General features: G+C 57.0%; 1 protein-coding gene across 1 annotated transcript in view; it reads right to left on the bottom strand.

Annotated features, from left to right (window-relative positions):
• The window catches only part of TMPRSS6 (transmembrane serine protease 6), a 37563-nt gene continuing 17491 nt past the window's right edge, over window positions 1-20072 (bottom strand). Inside the window, exons 8-18 of the mRNA XM_072844084.1 lie at window positions 18420-18556; window positions 16958-17070; window positions 16513-16622; window positions 7873-8018; window positions 7414-7512; window positions 6531-6644; window positions 5085-5201; window positions 4639-4807; window positions 3059-3330; window positions 1226-1362; window positions 1-693 (exon numbers count right to left, since the gene is read on the bottom strand). Coding sequence (XP_072700185.1) covers window positions 535-693; window positions 1226-1362; window positions 3059-3330; window positions 4639-4807; window positions 5085-5201; window positions 6531-6644; window positions 7414-7512; window positions 7873-8018; window positions 16513-16622; window positions 16958-17070; window positions 18420-18556 — 1573 coding nt within the window. The 3' untranslated portion in view covers window positions 1-534. The remainder of the gene's footprint in view (window positions 694-1225; window positions 1363-3058; window positions 3331-4638; window positions 4808-5084; window positions 5202-6530; window positions 6645-7413; window positions 7513-7872; window positions 8019-16512; window positions 16623-16957; window positions 17071-18419; window positions 18557-20072) is intronic.

Here is a 20072-nt window from a genome sequence, read left to right as displayed (position 1 = left end):
TCAGATCAAACAACTTTATTCCACAGGGTGGTGGAGCTCACTTCCAGGTGAGAGTGGGCAGTGGAGGCCCAGGGGACAGGTGGTGGGGTGAGGACCCTAGACCTGGGGCTCCCCCACCCTTTGGCTTATGGTGGCAGCTGGCCCACTTGGCTGTCTCTAGGGCTCTGGGGGCCCCTCCCTGTGGGCGCCTTCTATCCCCACCCCTCAAGTTCACAGGCTGGATCTGCTCTCTGCATTGGCAGGGGGGTTGGAGCTCAGACACCCCTGTTGGGACCTGGAAGCCCCGTTATCACTGCTGAACCATTCCCAGTGGGCAGCAGAGGAAGGGGAAGGAGGAGAGAGAATCAGGAGGCAAAAGGGCTAGATGTGAACCCCTCCAGCGGGCTGGCTGACCATCCAGGCCCTGCGGTGCAGGGGGAGTTGACCTCCGCGGGGCCCTGCTGCCCCCACAATTACTTGCTCCCCTGACTAGTGGGTGCTCTGGACTCTCTGAGTCCAGCAGGTGGGCCCCAGCTCTGCAGGGAGGGGAGCTCCTCAGGTCAGCACCTGTTGGATCCAGCCAATCACACCTGTGATGCGGGTGTAGACACCAAAGTAGTTGGGCCGGCCGCAGCCCAGGCCCCAGCTGACCAGCCCTGCCAGGAACCAGCGGCCACTGGGTTCCTTGCACACTAACGGGCCTCCCGAGTCGCCCTGAAAGGGGGAGAGGAGAGATGGGGTGGCATCAGGGTAAGCCCGGCGTCCTGATGCCGGGAGTTTCCCAAGGGATAGCAAGAGAGTCACATCCCCTTTTGAAACCTTTGCTTGCCTTGCCCCTGATCGATGGGGAGAGGCTAAAGCAGCCGGCCCGGTCCTTCTGTGGGTCCTGGCTGTCGTGGAAGTGTGCGTGTGTCCCCATGCCCCACTCCTTTCTACCTCCCTTCTGTGCGCTCCTGTTCCTAGTGACTGTGTCACCGTGGGCCAAGCGCCTCGCTCAGAGGGGCAGTGGAACTGGGTTGGAGCCTTAGACCTGCCCACCCAGCTCTCTTGTGAACTTGGCGCAAGCCCCTCCACTTCCCTGAACCTCAGTTTCCTTATCTGTAAAGTTGGGACAGCGATCCCCACCTTGCAGGAAGGCTGTGAGGCTTCAGCAGGCTGGTGTGAGCAGAGGGCCAGGCCTTGTGTGATGTGAGCGCCGCCCTCCCTCCCACCTCCGGGCCCCCCAGTCCCCTGCCCCAGGAGTCACCTGGCAGGCATCCTTCTTGCCCTTCCGGTAGCCGGCACACAGCATGCGGGGTGTCACCTGGTAGCGATAGGCCTCGCTGCACAGGTCCTGCGGGATCAGCTGCACATCCACCTTCTGCAGACCATTGCTGGTGGGGCCTGCCGGGGCGGTGGAGGGTGGAAGGCAGAGATGAGATCTGACTCTTCCTTCCGCTGTTCCCCTTGCCTCTCGGGATCCCCCTTCATCTCTCCTGCTCTGCCCGTCTCCTCTGCCTCCACCTCTCCATTGCTCTGTTCTGGCCCCTTGTGGGCTCCCTCCAAAGAGTCCCTACCCAAAGCCTATCCGGACGAGCCCCCCCCCACACACACACACAAACACTGTCCTTCCTGCTTGAGACTTCTTGGCCACCCCACTCTGCTCTGTGACAGCCCCTGGAAGATATTTCCAGAGCACATCTGACCCTTACACTCTCTGCCTAAAATTCATTAGTATCCCTCCACTGTCCAGCCGGGTGCTTTGCCACGATGCTTCATGTTAGAGCCCCCAGGGAGCTTCAGTCTGCACTGCGCCTGGTCCCACCCTGAGATCTGGTCTGTTTGGCTAGGGTGGGGCTCAATGATGGTGTTTTCCTGGAAGCATCTTAGTTGGATTTAAAGTGCAGGTCAGGCTAAATCCTGGCTGAGGCTCCTTACAATGGCCTACGAGGCCCTCCTGTCCTTCCTCTCAATCCTCACCCACATTCGCTTGCCCCCAACTCCCCTCTGGTGCAGGGTGTTCTCAGGACCCTGGGTTGCCATCTATGCCCTTAACCAGAACACCTTTCTCCCCAGCTGGGACTGGGACACTGCTGACTCATCCTTCCAGCCTCAGCTTAGACAGCCCCTCCTCTAGAAGCTTCCCTGACCCCACCTGGTTGGGTACCTCCTCTGGGCTGCCAAGGCCAGCTCTACTCCCCTACCTATGTCCACTCTTAGCACTGTTCCCCCCGCCCCAAGAATGTTCTTTCCATCTTTATGCCAACTCAAAGCCTGGCATGTAGTAGGTGCTCATAAACATGTCCTTGAATGAGTGAGCAAATTAACCAATCCTTGCTTTACCACTGTTCTCCATCATCCCCTTGAATGAGTTACTGTGCATCTGAGCCTCAGTTTGTCCATCTTTAACTTATCTCTATACCCCTTCCTGCCTCAGGTTGTAAATTATTGTACCCATCTTTAAAGGTGCCTGTTTTAAGGATGCAGGGCATGGCTGTGGATATGGCAGCCTGGGCCTGTATTCACAGAACAGGGGTGGCCCCTAGGGGTGGTCAGTTTAGGTGGGAAGGGGAGAAACCTCCTGCTTCAGGGGCAGTAGCAAGAACAGCAGGGCTCTGGGGTCAGGCAGTCATAGGCGCCAACCCTCTCTGGCTATGTGACTTGGAGCAACTGCTAAAATTGGACAATAATACCCACCCCTAGGGGTATTGGTTGGCTTAAATGAGACCACATTCCCTAAAATCCAACCTCAAGGTAGGAAGCCATCTCTGTGCAAGGAGCAGAGTTTGGAGCTTGCCTGTGGGCTGTTGCCTTCCTCACCTGCCCCATCACTTCCCACATATTCCCCAAGATAACCTCCCATGCCCTCAGTTCCCTTTAAAGGCCTTCAGGAAGGAGGGAAGGGCTGAGAAGGCGGGAGCCACCCACTATAGTAAAAGCTTGTTTTCTTCTGTGACATCGAGCCCCCGTTAATCACAGGACCAGAAGGACCGGGGGTTGGAGCTTTGGGGACCCCTTGCCACCCCCACCTTACTCCAGGCTGGTAAGCATGGGGAGGCAGACCACACCCCATCTCCCCGCTCCCCAACAGCCGGCTCACCACCCTCACGCAGGGCGCCCCAGCCCGTGATCCAGCAGTGTAGGCCGGGCTCGAAGAAGTGGGAGCGCGCAGGCAGGCAAACGGGGCGCACGGCGGCCGAGCGCACCACGGGGTGGTCGAGCTGCAGCAGGGCCACATCGTAGTCGTGGCTGTCCTCCTCGTGGTAAGGGTGCAGGAGCAGGCGGCTCACCTTGAAGGACACCTCGCCCGGCCAACGCGAGCTTTGCCACACTTTGCCCAGGAATACGGTCCACAGCGCTGGGGAGGCCATGCTGGGGTGGGGGTGGGGGTCCACGCTCAGCCGCTGCTGCTCTGACCCCAGGCCCTTAGGCTAGCCAGCTTCCTACCCGGACACCCATCCCTTCCCTGCTCTGGAAAGCCCGTAGCTGCTGGGCCGTACAGCCAGTGACACTGGTGCTGGAGTCCACCTGCCTGGGTTCCAATCCCAGCTTCATCCCTCCCTGGATGTGTGTGCACCTCTCTAGGCCTCAGTCTCCTCATCTGTGAAACAGGAACAGTGTCTTCTACTCCTATGTTACTGGAAGGAATTTACTATGACTGTGCATGCAAAAAAAAAAAAGTTAGCACAGTACCAGGCAATGGAATATTTCCCTCCTTTTTTCTGCACTTTACAGATGGGGCTGCTGTGAGCTCGCTGAGACCTGCTGGTCCTCACTAGGAGGGGTGGGCATTGAGTATGGAGCAATCAGCAGAGACTGGGCAGTAAAGGACCATGGGTGCCAGGTCAACATCCAGGTCTTTCTTTACCTCATGGTCTGTGGGGCGCCAGGGAGGCAGTGAGAGAAGAGGTCAGGCTGCACCAGAAAGAGCACCCAGCCTCCTGGGTAGGGGATGCAAAACGGAGCCGGGCTCTGGGCCACCTGGAGTGATGTGTGCACAGTGCTGGTGATAGTGTGGACAGGCAGCGGCTAAGGATTGGTCTGATGCACCAAGAGGACTTGCCATCTGGCTCTGGATGTAAGGGGCAGGGGATGGGGTGCCCTGATAGCTGGGGATTGTGTAGACCCAGGACAGAAGAGGAGGTGTGGAGGGTAATCCAGGACTGGCTGTTCTGGGGGTCAGGGCGGGGCCCAAGAGATGGGGCTGGGGGTGGAGAGGGGGCATCGTCAGCCACCATGCAGGTGGAGAAGATGTCTGTGGGGCTGGGTGGGATGTCCCTTCTTGGAGGCTTCTTGGGCCCCACTCACCAGGTCACAGCACCTGGAGGGGGGTCATGGCCTGTGGCCAGGCCAGGCACTTCTGTTCTGTGCTGTACCCCTAGTGTCTGCACAGCTCCCTAGTACAAGAAATACTGCTGAATGGATGAGTGAGTGAATGAGTGAATGAATGAATGAATCACTGACCCAACCTAACGCAAGATACCAGAAATGGAACAGAGAGGTTGAGCAACATTTCCAGGGGCACAGACTATGTTCGTGGTGGAGCCAGGACAGCAAGTCCCCCGGCCGCTCACCATCCTTCCCTCCTTCCTGGATCTCAGACCCATGTCCCTCCCTGCCAGGCCTCCATCTCTCCTCCTCCATCTCTCGTGGTCTAGGTCCCCATGTCCCCCCACTCACCTGTCGTCCTGGAAGCAGTGGGCAGCTGTTATCACCCAGCGGTCAGCGATGAGCGCCCCCCCGCAGATGTGTCGGCCTCGAATCTGGAGGCTGGCCTGCCAGGGCCACTCGCCCTCTGAAGACACGGCCCCGCCCACTATGCGGCCAGAAGGGCCCTGGAGGCCACAGTCTGGGGGCGCAGGGGGCGGTGGGGGAGGACAGGGACGGCCAGAAGCCAGTGAGGAATGGACAGAGGCAGACAGAGAAGGGGAGGCAGGAAGGCCAAAGGAAAGATGAAGGGATGGGAGAGAATGAAGGAGAGGCAGGGCCCAGGGCGGGTGCAGAGGAGAGACAGAAAGAGACAACGTGAGTTCTCCCTCAGCTCCCAGCGTGGGCCCCCTCCCTCCCACACTCCAGGGCCCCCAGGGGGACAGGGGCTTTTGCCCACCCGCCTGTTGGGGGCTCACCACAGTGCTGCTCGTCCGAGCCGTCCCGGCAGTCGGGCAGCCCATCACACTGCGGGTTGGGCTTCTTCACGCAGCTGCGGTCCTCACACTGGAAGGTGAATGTCCCACAAGGCACCCCTGGGGGAGAGGGGTGGGGGCAGGACACGGAGGGTGGGCCCCTGAGCCCCAGGGAGCCTCCAAGATGAGGCCCAGGGAAGATGGAGCCTGGAAGAGGCCAGGAGGAGACTGGGGAGGGGTCCCTTGAGCTCGCTGAAGGGTCCCCTGAGGTTCCTGAAAGGTCTAAAGGCAGGACATATCGCTTCCCTGTGTCCCTTCACCCCCCTCAGACTGGCCTGTGGAGAGCAAGGCTGCATCTCCCCCACAGACTGCGCCTCCTGAGGTCACGTCTGCCTCCCCGGGTGGACCCGAAGGCAGAACTGTTCCTCCACTGCCCATCGGCTCCCAAGAGCAGGGCTGTGCCTCTCCCGTCAGTCTAAGGCTCCTCTCCGAGCCCGGCCTTCCTCCAGACCCTGGCCCCACCTAGCCGCCCACCTGCTCCTCACTGTCTTTGCCATAAAGAACTTTCTGCACCACCACCTGGTCTTGGCCTACTCTCCTTCCCTCCTGCCTATTTAAATCTTATCTCTCTGCAAGGCCAAGTTCAAAGTCCACCTCCTCTAGGAAGCTTTCCCTGCCTGATGTTCTCCTGCACTCCAGTCTTCCCATGCTACTGGACATGAAGTCCAGAAGGCGTTGGGCCAGAGACAGTCACCCATCAGGTCTTCCTACTAGCAGATAATCCCAAAGCACAGGGACCACCTCTCTGGTGTCTTTTATTCCCACTCCCTCACTCTGCTCACCTATCACTGGGGGTCTGTAGGTGTTGGATGGGTGGGTGGGGTGGATGGATGGATGGATGGATGGATGGATGGATGGATGGATGGATAAAACAATGGACACAGACAGGAGATTGGGCAGACCAACAAATGGGTGGATTGATGGTCCAGTGGGGAGACTGACAAACAGAAGGATGGATAAATGAGTGGATATAAGGACCAACAGACCAACAGCTAACAACAACAAGTTAGCTGAGTGGATGGATGCATACACGCATTCACAGATGGATGAAAGATGGAAAGATGAACACAAAGACAGATGAACTGATAAATGGGTAGGTTGATGGCTCAGTGGATAGGGAGACAGGTGGGTGGACAGGCAGATGAATGGATGGATGAGTGGATGTATGAATTGATGGACAGATAGATGGTTGGGGAGACCATAAGATGGATGGATGGATGGATGGATGGATGGATGGATGGATGGATGGATAAGTGTCCATTCAGATAGTTGGTGAGTCTTTGACAAGAAGGCAGAAACCTCTGCTGAAGAAGCATGCAGGAAGTCTGGGCTGTCTGGCTAAGCCCATTATTTGGTTTCCCTCTAGAGAGCTGGTCATACCCACCCTACCTTCCTGGCAGTGCTCTTCGTCACTCCCATTGAGACAGTCAGGCTGCCGGTCACAGACTCTGGACAGTGAGATGCAGGTGCTGTCTTCTTGGCACTGGAATGTGGCTCTGCAAACTACATGGGGACACACAGAGGAGGCAGGTGAGAGGAAGGCCGAGGAGCCAGGCTGGGACTTTGTGCTGCCTGTAGAACGTGTACTGTATTATATGCCGTGACTACAGATCTCTTTCTCAGCTACTTTACGTGCGAGTTTCATAGCAACCCTTGAGATACCCCATTTCATCAGTGGAAACAGAAATGAAATGACCTGTCCGAGGTCATCTGGCTGAGCCAGAACCTGAAGCCAGGTGCTCTGGTTCCAAATATGAGGCACATCTCCTCTCTTTCCTGCTTTTCTCCCCAAGGATTTAAAACTTGGTTGGATGGGGCCGTGGGAGGTTTGGGGAGATCAGACAAGAAAAGGCTGCCCTGATGGTGAATGTGGGGGCCAGAAGCAGGACTCAGAGGGAGAGGCGTTACTCTAAGACAGTCCTGACAGTCCCACCGGGGCCCCTGCTGCCAGGGCTGGGCAGTGGTGAGCATAACTCCAGTAAGAGTTGGCAGCTCTAGTCTGAACCCCTGAAGCGGAGGGGTGGAGATCCCACTCAAGGGAGGAAGACGCAAGATTCTCTCTGTGGCCACCCCAGGCTTGCCTTCCCCTCCCTGGTCCTCCCTCCACTCTGTTCCTTCTTGGACAGCTGGCTGGGACAGATGGCCTGGTGGAGAGCAGCCCTGATCTGGGAGTCAGGAGAACTGGGTCCCAGCTTGTCCCTGCTACTGCCCCAAACGGTGGTCCCGAAGGGGAGGCAAGGACAAGGGAGGGATGGGACAGGCAGCTGCTCACCACAGTTTCTCTCATCCAGGCCGTTGGGACAGTCCTTGACCCCATCGCAGGCAGGCACACATAGTCCATTCACAGAGCAGAGGAACTCTCCAGGGCAGGCTGGACGGGGAGTGCGCCATCAGGACACGTGTCCTCATGCAGACGGGATGCACTTGTGTGCTCACACATGTACCCACATGTACACACACCTGTATACACGGTGCATGTGGACAGACATTTTCGGGCACATGTACACAGCATGCACACGTATGTGTGAGTGTGTATCCCTAGGAACACAGGTGACGGCCTTGCCAAGGACTCCTTTGTGTGTGGGCACACACAAAGCTGCAGGTATTGTGTACACTCGCACACATGCACACACACATCCAGTCCTTTGGTCCAGCCTCTTGGTGCTTCCGGGGAAAGCTGCAGGGGCATCGGGGGTGCCCGCCCTGCCTCCCCAGGGCTGCCCATACTCACGATCCGACTGGTTGTATAAGCCGTAGTGCACCTGCACACCGGGCCCGGTGAGGGGGATCTGGGATGTGAAGTTGACGGTGATGCCGGCAGTGGCCACCACGGGGATCCTCTCGGCATAGGGCTGCAGGGTGCGCAGGCCACACAGCCTGGGGGTGACAGAGGCAGACTCAGGGCCCCATGGGCCAGCCCGAGGGAAGGGACAGCTTAGGTCTCCGCACACAGACAGGACAGGGGCAGAGCAGCCGGAGAGGAAGGGGGAGCTGCACCCCCACCTTCACCTTCTCTGTCTTGATTTCTCCCTTGGGTGACCACTCACCCCGAGTCATCTTATAGAAATCAGCCTATGTCACTCCCCTGCTCAGAATCCTTCAGTGGTCTCCCCTGCCCTGCAGGATAAAATTCAAAGTCTGAATTCTCCTCCTGGTCACCTAGGAGCTGTGAGACTGGCAAGTCAGGGTCCTTCCCTGAGCCTCACTTTCAAATAAGGGAAATTATCATTTCTCTGTTGGCTCCCAATCTGACAGGACTTCAGCGTGTCAGCAGAGGCAGGAGTCTTTGCGGGTCTGCTGTGTGTAGGCAGGGAGGACGCTGCCCTTGGGTTCAGTGTCGGGGAGGAGGCAGCAGTGTGTCCTTCCCACTAAGGTGGGACCATTCCCCAACCAGGGGAGGCCCCTCCCCACCATGGTCCGCTTGTTCCCACACAGCAGGTGGGAGAAGCCCTACAGAGGCGTGAAGTTCTTCCCAGAGAGCAGGTAGGAATCTTCCCATCTCCGGGGATGGAGGGCACAGGGGGTGCATCCCACCAGGCGTCGGGGCACACTTGCCACCCAGAGCACAGGGGCACGCTTTCACCAAGTGGGTGCCACCCCCCCCCCCCCGAGAGCGACGGGCTGCTCTCCAGACAGCACCCGGGGCTTCCTCCCTCCCCGGGTGGGTCAGCCCCCTCACAGCGAAGGGAGCACCCTCCCAGAGCAAATAGGAACGCCTCTGCAGACCAGGGAAACACACCCAGGACACAGGTCAGAACATATGCAGTGAGAACTGAAAGTGCCCCCAGTAGAGAAGGTCGAGAAGGCAGGAGGAAGTCGAGAGAGCAGGTGGGAATGCCCCAAAGCATGATGGGAGCATCCCACAGCAGACACAACAGCCCACGGAGCCGGTCCCCTAATTCCCAGGGGCCGGGTACTTCCACGGAACTTGTAGAATATGGCAAGCACTTCCTAGTTCAATTAATTAGCGAGCTAATCAAACAAACAACTGAGGACGGTCTGGGGTTGTCTTGTGTGCCCCCCCCCCCCATTCTTGCCTCCAAACCAACAAACAGTCCTCCAGGTGCGCTCCGGGGACCATCGCGGCTCCAAGGTAAAAATTAGTTTCATAATAATGCTCAGGTAATATTTGCCTTTTTCACTCTCATTCTCTCACCAGGATATGATGGAATTTTCTAGAGACTACATGATGTGGGATTTGCCACCTGATTGAATGCAGACGCAGATGTGCATATCCAGCTCTGGCCTATTAGTCCAGTTTAAAAGAAAATTGCAAAAAGGTTAAGCGGTGATATTTTTCTTGCCAAATGGAAATATAATTAATTTTCTCTAAAATATGTTATTGATGTTTAAATTGCCATGGGCATATTTTAAATGAATTGATAAATGTTTTTACATTTTCTTAGTTTTAATGTCTACTACTGCAAACATAGATAATATAACCTGCATAAAAGCATTTTAGGGGGCACCTGGGTGGCTCAGTGGTTGAGCGTCTGCTTTCAGCACAGATCGTGATCCTGGGGTCCTGGGATCGAGTCCCGTATCGGGCTCCCCACAGGAGCCTGCTTCTCCCTCTGCCTGTGTCTCTGCCTCTCTCTGTGTCTCTCATGAATGAATAAATAAATAAATAAATAAATAAATAAATAAATAAATAAATTTTTTTTTTAAAAAAGCACTTTGGGGTGCTAAATAACTTTAAAGAGTATAAAGGGGTCCGGAGGTGAAAAGTTTTGAGAAGCCCTGCTCTACACCAGGATTCCTTCATCCTCCAGCCCAGGGGGACAAGATGAGGATGAGTTGCCACTAGGGGGCACCCCCGGGCAGGCCTGGGCCCTTTCTGCCCTTTAAAACTTAAAGGACGCTGGAAGTTTTGTCTGTCAGTTTTTAAAGCAGATAAACAAATGTTATCGTGGCTTCCTGTCCTCTGAAAGTTTCCCTGAGGAGTGGACAGGGGAGCTAGGGGGCAGGAAATACTGGGCAGGGGGAGACGCACCGAGTACAACCCCGACCATGCTGAAGGTTTGGGGGCATGGGACACTGCCCGCAGAGTCATTGAGAGCTTGCAGGGAAGAAGCCGGAGCCAGGTTGGAGAGCAGTGGGACATTTCAATCTAGAAGAATCTGAGGGCTGCGTGGTCACACTGAGCTTTGGCCTGGGGCTCTGAGGTACCAGCGCAGGCTGACAGGACATTTTCTCTACTGGCGTCTGAGAGGAAGAAGTCCCAAATCAAGGGCATCTGGGTGGCTCAGCGGTTGAATGTCTGCCCATGGCTCAAGTCATGATCCTGGGGTCCTGGGATCGAGTCCCACATCAGGCTCCCTGCATGGAGCCTGCTTATCCCTCTGCCTGTATCTCTGCCTCTCTCTGTGTCTCTCACGGATAAATAAATAAAATCCTTAAAAAACAACAATAACAACAATAAGTCCAGAATCAGCCCATGGCTCAGCCTGGGAACCTGCCTGGGCAGCATGTGGTTCTCACCTGGAGGCCCAAGGCAGGGGTTGGGGGCAGCATTCCTGGGCCAAGTCTCTCCACAACAATTCAAGGCAGAGGCTACAATCTAGTGACTCAGGCTGAGTCACCGAACTTAAAGATGGTCTGTTTAGTCTGTGCAGGGTTAAAATAATTTTTTTTTTCAGGTTCAGTTGCCCACTAATTTCACATAATAATCTAGATTCTTGCTGCTTCTGAAAAACAAGCCCCAGAAACACTGGCTGGAAATAATCAGAGGCGGCCCAAATTAGGCAGAGCACGTGTGGCCCTGCTAAGCAGTCCCTCCCTCTCCCGCGCTCCCCCACACAGCCTGCCTCACAGGACTCTGCACCAGCGGGGGCCCTGTGTGCATCTGCATCTCTGGATCCTGCTGCAGAGCCTTCTGGGAGAGGGTATGCTTCCTCTGGCTAATTCCTCCCCATCTACCAAATGCCACCTCCTCCCCCAAAGGCCCCCTCCGAGAGGCACCAGGAGTCTGAGGGCTGCAGCACCCACCTCACAGCTACAAAGTGCAGGGTCTGGAGGCACATTTTTTCACAGCGGCTGGCTTGCTTTCTCACCTCTATGGATTGGGGGTTTTTCCTTCCTGCCTCACCCAGACTGTAAGAAGGGACCCTATCAATCTTCTTGCATATCAGCAACTCCACACAGGGAGGAATTCAAGAAAGAGTGTATGGGTAGGTGGATGGATTGGTGGATGGATGAGTGAGGGAGTGGATGGAAAGGTAGGTGGGTGGATGGATGGATGAATGGATGAAAAGGTGGGTAGAAGGAAGGAAGGGTGAATGGATGGATAGATGGAAAGGTGGGTGGGTGGATGGATGGATGGATGGATAGATGATAGACGGATGGATGGATGGGAGGGTGGGTAGAAGGAAGGAAGGGTGAATGGATGGATAGATGGAAAGGTGGGTGGATGGAAGGAAGGAAGGGTGGGTGGGTGAGTGGATAGATGGATGCATGCACACACACACACACACACACACACGCACATACACACGCGCGCGCGCATTCCCTTCCCCAGGACAGATTAGCGGGAACAAGGGTCAGAGAAGGCAAGCACTAAAGAAGGGGTGCCAGAGCACTAGACCTAGAGTCCAGAGCTGAGTTGGAGGTCTGCTTTGCCACATGAATCAGCCGTGTGACTTTGGGCACGTCGATGTCAGCAAGCTTCAGTTTTCATGTCTGTAAAACGGGGGTGATAATATCTCCCTTGTAGGATGTTTTAAGGAGTGAGAAAATGAGAAATAAGACGAGAAAATTACTTCCCTGAAAGCAAACCGCTGACACTATTGGGCTATGAGCTCATCTAGGGCAGCAGCAGGAGCTGTGCCCACCACATCCCCAGCACCCAGCCAGCATCAGGGTCACACACCCAGCCTGACCAGGAACCCCTGTGGCTGCAGGCAGTGCGGTGGGCTACCCATGGGCCCAGAGGAGCAGAAGAGCTGCCCCACGGCCAGGCCAGGCCAGAGGGGGCTCCAGCAGGCCTAAGGAGCCAGTGGTTCTGCTGTCCCATCAGAGGGACACCAGGGGAAATGATTGGGCAGATCACAAGAAATGTGACATCACAGGAGAGGAAGCTGGCAGAAGGCAGATTCCCCGAAAGGGGGAAGCCTGTGTCGTGGTGACGCCCAGCCAGAGCGGGTTCTGCGAAACCAAGTGGCTGGTGGCCAATCTTACTAGGCCAGGTCCCTCCCCCGCCCCCAGGCCAGGCCTTGGCCATGGGCACTGGTAGAAGCTGGACAGAAAGCAGGGAGGTGGGGAAGGGCAGAAAGGGCTCCGAGGGGCAAGGCCACAGCCCGAGGGTGCCCAGACAGTGAGGGAGCCCTGGGCCGCCTTCCCTCATCACTGTGCTGACACCCGCGGGGCAAGTCACCTTCCCCCGCAGCCCACCCTCTAGTGCTCCTCGTCCATGGCCATTCTGGGTCCAAGGACCGCGCCTCCCCCTCCCTGCACACCCTGTGCCTGCAAATCAACAGTTTCCCAGACCTCTCATATCTTTGCCACCCACACAAGCAAATTTTCCAACAAATGCTCATTCAAAGAATTTCCCAGCATCTACACTGGATGATCATTATCAAAAGAGATCATAACTAAAGGAAATGGTTTGTCCGGTGCTTCTGATTTGGAGGTACACCTCTGCCTTCCCTTTCACGCTCAGACATGGGCAGCAGCCTCGGGGCAGGCCTGGGGACCAGAGTCTCCACTGAGGGACCCGGATCCTTAACGGAAGTCTCAGAAGATAAAGATGGGACTTCCCAGGCCGTTCTCAGAAGCTGCAGGAGCCACAGAAGCTGTCAGTCTTCTCACCAGGAAGCCAGTGGATTGGTCAGGAGTGCCGTGGCCAAGAGAGGGAACAGCAGGCCAAGCTGCTCAGAGGCTCTTCAGGAAGAATCCGCACGAGGGTGAGCACTTATGGGTGCACACATACGTGCTTGGACTCGTGCACACAGGCACAGGTGTGCGTACCCACACATGCCCTGGATCCCACCGTCTTGCTCAACCCTGGCTTCTCCATTTGCCTTCTGGGTGACTTTGTGCAAATGACTTTGCCTCTCTGTGCTTTGGGTTCCTCACTGGCCAGAGAAGACGGTAGGGAGGCCTGTTCCACACCAAGTTGTTGAGGGTGAAAGAAATGGCACCACAAAGCCCTCAGCTTGGTGCCCGCTTGGTGCCTGGCACAGCATTCAGAGCCGGTTGTTAATTTGTGATTGGTGCCTCCTGGAGCTGTGCTCTGTCTGGGCCTGCAGGAGCCAGCGTCCTCCACCCATGATCTCACCTAGTCTTGTCTGAGTGGGGGTCTGGCCCATGGCCGTTTTTCAGATGAGCTCCCTGAGGCTGGGAGAGGTGAGCCCTTGCCTCACAGGAAGGAGAGGAGCTAGGATTCGAACCCTGATCTGTCTGGCTTCGGCTCTTTGGAATGGCATTTCAATAGGAACTAATAAACACAACCTATTTGGGAGACAGCTTTCTGATGTGCAAATGATAAAAGGTTGGGGCCTGGGGCTGGCCTAACCCTTCTGTTTTATACATGGGGAAGGTGGTATATCCAGGGTCACATGTAGAAACCAGTGTCTAGACTCCCTGAACACATCTCCAGCTCGCCATGCATCACAGGGAGGCTTGGGACGAGAGAGAAGAGAGACAGGAGACCTGCACCCTGACAGACCGCGTCTCCCTGCCCCATCCACCACTTGGCTGGTGGGAAATCCCTCCGAAAGGTGAAAGGCCAGCAAAAGAAGCTAAGTTTTTAGGCATCTCAGGCCTCAGTTTCCCCTCCTGTACAATGGGTGAGGATTGGGTCCATGGCCAGTCCAGCCCATACTTTCCATAGCCCAGTGGTGCTTTGAGACACTGGGAGGGAGCCCCCTGCAACCCCACTAGAACCTGCCATGGTGCCTGAAATCCCACCATCACAGCATCATTCCTCTTAATTAGGACCCTCCTCAACTGTGACCCACATTTAAAATCCAAGGGTAGGGATCCCTGGGTGGCGCAGCGGTTTGGCGCCTGCCTTTGGCCCAGGGCGCGATCCTGGAGACCTGGGATCGAATCCCACGTCGGGCTCCCGGTGCATGGAGCCTGCTTCTCCTTCTGCCTGTGCCTCTGCCTCTCTCTCTCTCTGTGTGACTATCATAAATAAATAAATAAAATTCTTTAAAAAAAATAAATAAATAAATAAAAAATAAAATCCAAGGGTAGCTCAGGAAGTCCCTGGAACCAGGGCCCATAGCTTTGCCCGACCCTTCCCGGCTGCGTCATGGAGAGAGAAGGCCCTCCACAGGGAGCATGGCGTGACCGTCATCCAAGCCTCTGGCTGGCAGTGGGTGTGGGAGAGGCTCTGACCACGGGCCTGTCGGGGCTCCACCTAATTGTGCTGAGCCTTGACCCCCTTTCTAGGAAATGGGATGATGATGCCTTTGACGTCACAGGCCGGTGATCCGGCTCCTGGCAAATGGAATAGCCGTGTGGGTGCGGGGGGTGAGGGCAGGAGCACCAGACCCAGGGCCCTCCTGCTCCTTCCCAGAGGAGACAGCGGATTCAGCTCTGGGGTTGGGGGCCGGGGCAGGAAAACACATCATCACCATTCGAACAAGTGTGATGAAATGTGGGCCATGGGCCACTCCTATGGTCATTCTGTGGGCTTCTGATGCTGAGTGGGGAGCCCAGCCGGCCTCAGTCAGTGCAGGCCCCAGGCGGGTAGCAAGGGGGTCTCCAGGGAGCTCCCTGAGGATGAAGGTAGCGATGCCCAGAAACGCCACCCACATGCTAGTAGGGGTGGGACAAGATGCCTTTTCTTTCCCAAACAGCACAGGCCTGGGGTCACAACCGTCTTCCGTCACCCCGCAAACAGCATGGGTCTGGAGTCACACCATCTCCCATTATCTGATGAAAGGCACTGGCTTGGAGTCACACCATCTCTCATCACCCCACAAACAGCCCAGGCCTGACACCATCTGCTGTCACCACCGAGCATCACAGGCCTGAGGTCACACCACAGGCATTTCTTCCTTTCCCTTTTAATCACAGTCCCTGATAAATTGCAAATGTCCTGGGAAGCACGATGGCAATGGCGAGTTAATGAGCATTGTCAAGTCCCGTCACCCATTGTCTGAATAGGATCAATCAACAAACAAGCAAAGTCCCCATTGGTGAATTATGGACCCCAGCCCCAGAACCCAAGAATTCCAGAGTCCTGGAACCTTCCAACTTTAGTGTATTGGAATCTTGGAGGTGCAAAATCTGTGAAATCAAGAACTTTGCATATTAGAACCCCAGCCTCTTGGACCCCCGGGATCCTGGGGTTGGAAGGAAGGGCAGAGGCCCAACCTGCTATAAGATGCAGAAGCTTCTCTTCAGCATCCTTGGACCCCCCGCCAGCTCTGCAAGGCTACTTCAAGATCGCTCTTCTCTCCCCAAACCTCTGTCCCCCCTACAATGTTCTCCCTCTGTGCCTTCGTCTGGCCCTCTTCTCTCTAACTTTCATTCCAGCACCTCCTCTCTCCCTAGGGGATGCTCCCACCCAGCGCTTAGACATGGGGCCCCTCCCATCATAAGGGTCCCCTCCCCTGAATGTCCCAGGTCACCCCCCTCTCGCCAGACAGAGGAGCGCACTGTGTCCATTCCCCACCTCACTCCTTGCAGCGGTCAGGCCCCCCGTGAGTCCGGGTTGCCAGCCCCAGGGGACATGTACCAGGCCTTCTCCTACTGATCAAACTGCAGCCCCCGCTGACCCATGGACCACCCTCGTGTGGCCTGGCCCTCTGCATCCTGTCCCACTCCCTGGAGGGACTCACTTCTTCCTTAGAAACTTTGTCACCAGGGGGCAAGGGCAGGACATATGGCAGGGTAAGCATCCCCCGGCGATGTGGGTGATATGGGGCCACCCTGGTTACCGCCCATCCCTGTGGAAAGGGTCCGATTAGCAAAAGCGGCCTCGGCTCTGGCCGTGCAGCTTTGCAGCCCGGAAGCCACTTGACAGTGGCCGACAGCCCAGAGTGGCAGAAGGGAAGACAGGCCTCGGATGGCACGGGGATGGGCTTCGGGGAAGGCGCTCTAGCACTGCCGAGTCCTGTGGCTCTTGAACCATCTCATTTAAGGATCTGGGGTGCCAGACCGTGGGGTGACAGCACCCAAGGAAGTGAAGCATTTCACTCGAACTAGAACCAGTATCCAAGGTGGCTGAGACCTTTGGGTGGCAGGAGGGGAGGCGGGGATGGGGGTGGGGGCCAGGACAAGAAATGGGTCAAGGGGTGGGGGCTCAGGCCTGAGCGCCTGGCCTGTCCTCTTCCTCAGCTGCCCGTCTGAGGTCTGGGACTTGGGCTCCCAGGGTGGGTAACTGTGGGAGAGGAAGTGGGCCCCGGGGGGTGGGTACCTCCGGTTCTGGATTGTCCACTGTCCCTGGGTGCATGGCAGGTCATACTTCTGCCTCCGCAGAGCATAGGCGTCAAACCAGAGGGCCAAGCCATAGTCCAGAGAGGGCACCTGGAACAGAGGAGCTGGTCACCAAGTGGCCTGTGGGCTGTGGCTGGGGTGGTGGCCCCACTTCCCAGGACGACACCGGGAGGAGGGTCAGGAGTCACACCGTCCAGCTGGGGCTGAAGTTTGCCAGTCACCCAACAAACAGGCATTACTGTGGCCCACAGAGGCAGACCTTGGCCGCACCTGTCACCCCCCTCCCAGAGGGATCTGCACCCAGGGCTCAGCCTGGGGGCACTCCAGCAGAGGCACGACAGTGGTCCCCTCCCAGCCGGGGCCCCCTGAGGTCCCACAGGGTGTTCTGGGCAGTGGGCAGGCAGGTGGCAGGGTATGGGGCTCACCGTGAGGTGCCAGGAGCAGTGGGTGCTGGGCGAGTAGTAGCTGGGGAAGTAAGGCGTGCTGAGGACACCCTGTGGTTCCAGACGGCCCTCCAGGGTCAGGTTCACCTCACAAGCTGGGGGCCAAGAACAGCTGTTACACAGGGTCCCCTGGTCCCCCCCTCACTGCCCCTCCCAGCAGGTAACCCCACCGCCCTCCTGCCATTGAACAGTAGAAGTTAGTGGTTGAGTGTGACCTTGGGCCTCGGTTTCTCCATCTGTAATGTAAGGATTACATTACACACACCTCGCAGGCCAGTCAAGCAGATGAAATAGAAAATGCTCGAACAGCCTGCCATGTAGTAGTACGTGCTCAATAAATGTTGGCTGTTGACACTGGCTGCACTGACCGTTTACTACACAGGTTCACAACTGTGGGAGCCTCGCAGTTACGGGGGCTGGGGGAGGGAGAACCACCTCCCTCTCAAAGATGAGGTTCAGAGAAGAGGGGGGCCCTGGCTGAGGCCTCACAGGAAGAGGGTGAGGTCAGAGGATGCTCAGCTGGCTGCCGCCTCTCCCTGGAGTCAGGGTTCCCTTGATCCCGTGTCCCCCGAGCTGGGTGGGTGAGTCCCACCAAAGCAGAGCCAGCTCTGGCACCTCCTCAGCCCCAGGACCCCCCCCCCAGAGGGCGGCCAGAACCCAGCAGGGGCAGCAGGGGACCTGGGCCACTGCCAGGAGACCTCTGGGGTCAACAGCAGGAGAGGGAGTGAGGCGGGAAGAGGCAGATTGCCAGGGGACGTGGGGGAAGCAGTGGTTTGTGGTCTCCCGTCTGCAACCCTCTTTTCCGCCAGCTCTGGGACCTGCAGGGTTTGCTTGGCTCATCCAGGCCCAAGGACAGCCAGAGCCTGAATGGGTGGGGGTGGGGGTTCTCCCTGAGAAAGGGGTTCGGGGGATCAGAGCAGGAGGACAGTGGCTAGGCCAGCAGGCAGCCTGGTGCACCCTTCCTGCAAATGCTATGAGTAGCTCTCCCTGAGCTGGGGGCCATCGCCAGGGAGACCTGTGGGGTTCACCTTCAGTGGGAGAGGATGGTCTGGGGGTGAATCTGGGGTTCTCAGGTCTGTGGTCAGGAGACCTCAGGCAGGAGAAGAGGGAAGAGGATCAGGGGAGGAGCCAGGAGAGGAGACACGGGTCCAGGATGGGGACAGACCAGACAAACAGGAATATGGCAGGAGAGAGAATGAGGGAGAGGGCCAGGCCAGGGAGGGTAGGAGAGGGAGGTAGAAGGTGGGGACATGGAGTGAGAACAGAGGACAGGAGAAAGGGGCCAAGGGCGTGGGAGGGCGGAGAGCCGAGGAGCTTCCGGAACCTTCCCTCTGCCCCCATCCCACCCCCAACTACAGCAAAGAAGGAGAAGGTCCTGCCGGCCGGCCCCCCCGGGGTTCTGTGGCGGCACCCCTCCCATCCCTAGGGACCCCTGGCCCCTCACCCTGGAAGGCCACGGGCTGCACGGAAAGAACAAAGGGGTCGTAGTAGCTGTGCAGACCCTTCTTCCAGACCACAGCCATGACGGCCCCGGATGCCAGGACCTCCACCACGGGCTCCTGGCGACTGCAGCCGTACACCCTGGAGGGACAGAGAGAGGTGGCCAGGGCGGGTGGGGCCTGGGAAGGGGCTCTGCGGCCAGCCTGCTGTGCGTCTGCGCGCGGGCTTCCGACCCTCTCTGGCCCAGGAAGCCGGAGGCCCTGTAAGGAAGGTTCGGGCCAGCTCCTCAGGGGAAACAGGCCAGGATGTGCCAGCTGACTCAGCCTGTCCCTCAGCGCCTGCCCCACCACCCCTGTGCCTGGATGCCTGTGCCCCCCGAGTGCCCAGCCTCTACCCTGCAGGGAGGTGAAGTTTCCTGGTTAAGGGACCTGAGGTCACCTGCAATGGACACTTCAGGCTTTCATCTTGGGGTTTCTTTTCTCTTCCTTACTTAGCAGCAGAGCCGGTGCTGAGACTAAAACGTCCCCCAATCTCCCAGGGTGTGGAGCCCAGAAAACAGACCACGTGGTCAAAGTTGGTTGAGGGCCCTTCTGCTCTGTCTCTTTATCACCACTGAAGACCTCCTCGTGACTCTGGGTGCAAGGCCGAGGATCCCCTGATCATGTCTGAGCCATCATTTTAGACCTCCCAAAGATCTGAGACGGGATGAGCTGCCTGGGTGCCACAGTGAGCCCAGTCCCACCCCCCAACAACTGGCTGGGGTGTGTGTGTGTGTGTGTGTGTGTGTGTGTGTGTGTGTGTGGTCAGGGGGTGGGGTCCTTGAAGAAGCCCCAGGGGAAGCCTGTAAGCATCCCCACCCTCATCAGGCCTAGAAATCAGATGGTGTGTAGCTTCTCTGCACTTCCCAGAGCCCTCCAGGAACCCAGCCCACGCACACCCCAGATTGAGGTCACCACGTCAGAGGTGTTGCAAATGAGCATGCAGCCTCAGAGCCAGGAGTTCAGAGACGCCCGGGAGGGGGGCAGCGCTGGGGAGAACCTCGTCCCCGCTCACCCTCAAGGGCTGCCCTTGCTCTGAACACACAGATCCCACTCTGGCTCCTGCCTGGAAGCTGAGCCAGCCCCAGCAACACAGAGAAGGCAGGCAGCAATCCTCAAGTCCCATGTCCTAAAGCCCTGCTCCTCTGCTTGAGAACTTTCAGTTACATTCCCCACTTTCCAAGTATTACAGTTCAAAGTGCTCCTGGCATTCAATGCCCTTTGTGACCTGGCCCCAACTAGACTATATGTAATCATAGTAATAACGGAGAGCAGCTCCTGGATATTTAATGGGTACATTTAACATGTGGATAACATCCATCATCCGTAAAAATGGATGGCATCACTCTGTGTGAGAATCTTGGCACAAATGGTTTGATTATTTATTTGCCCAGCACAAGGCCTGAACTCACGACCCTGAGGTTAAGACCTGAGCTGAGGGCAGCCCAGGTGGCTCAGCGGTTTAGCGCCGCCTTCAGCAGGGCATGATTCTGGAACCCAGGATTGAGTCCCGCGTCGGGCTCCCTGCAGGGAGCCTGCTTCTCCCTCTGCCAGTGTCTCTGCCTCTCTCTCTGTGTCTCTCATCAATCAATAAATAAAATCTTAAAAAAAAAAAAAAA

The sequence above is a fragment of the Canis lupus genome, chromosome 11, assembly GCF_048164855.1.
Source record: "Canis lupus baileyi chromosome 11, mCanLup2.hap1, whole genome shotgun sequence".
NCBI lineage: Eukaryota > Metazoa > Chordata > Mammalia > Carnivora > Canidae > Canis > Canis lupus.
Note: the sequence above shows the minus strand (reverse complement) of the source record. Positions and strands in the feature narration are given on the sequence as shown.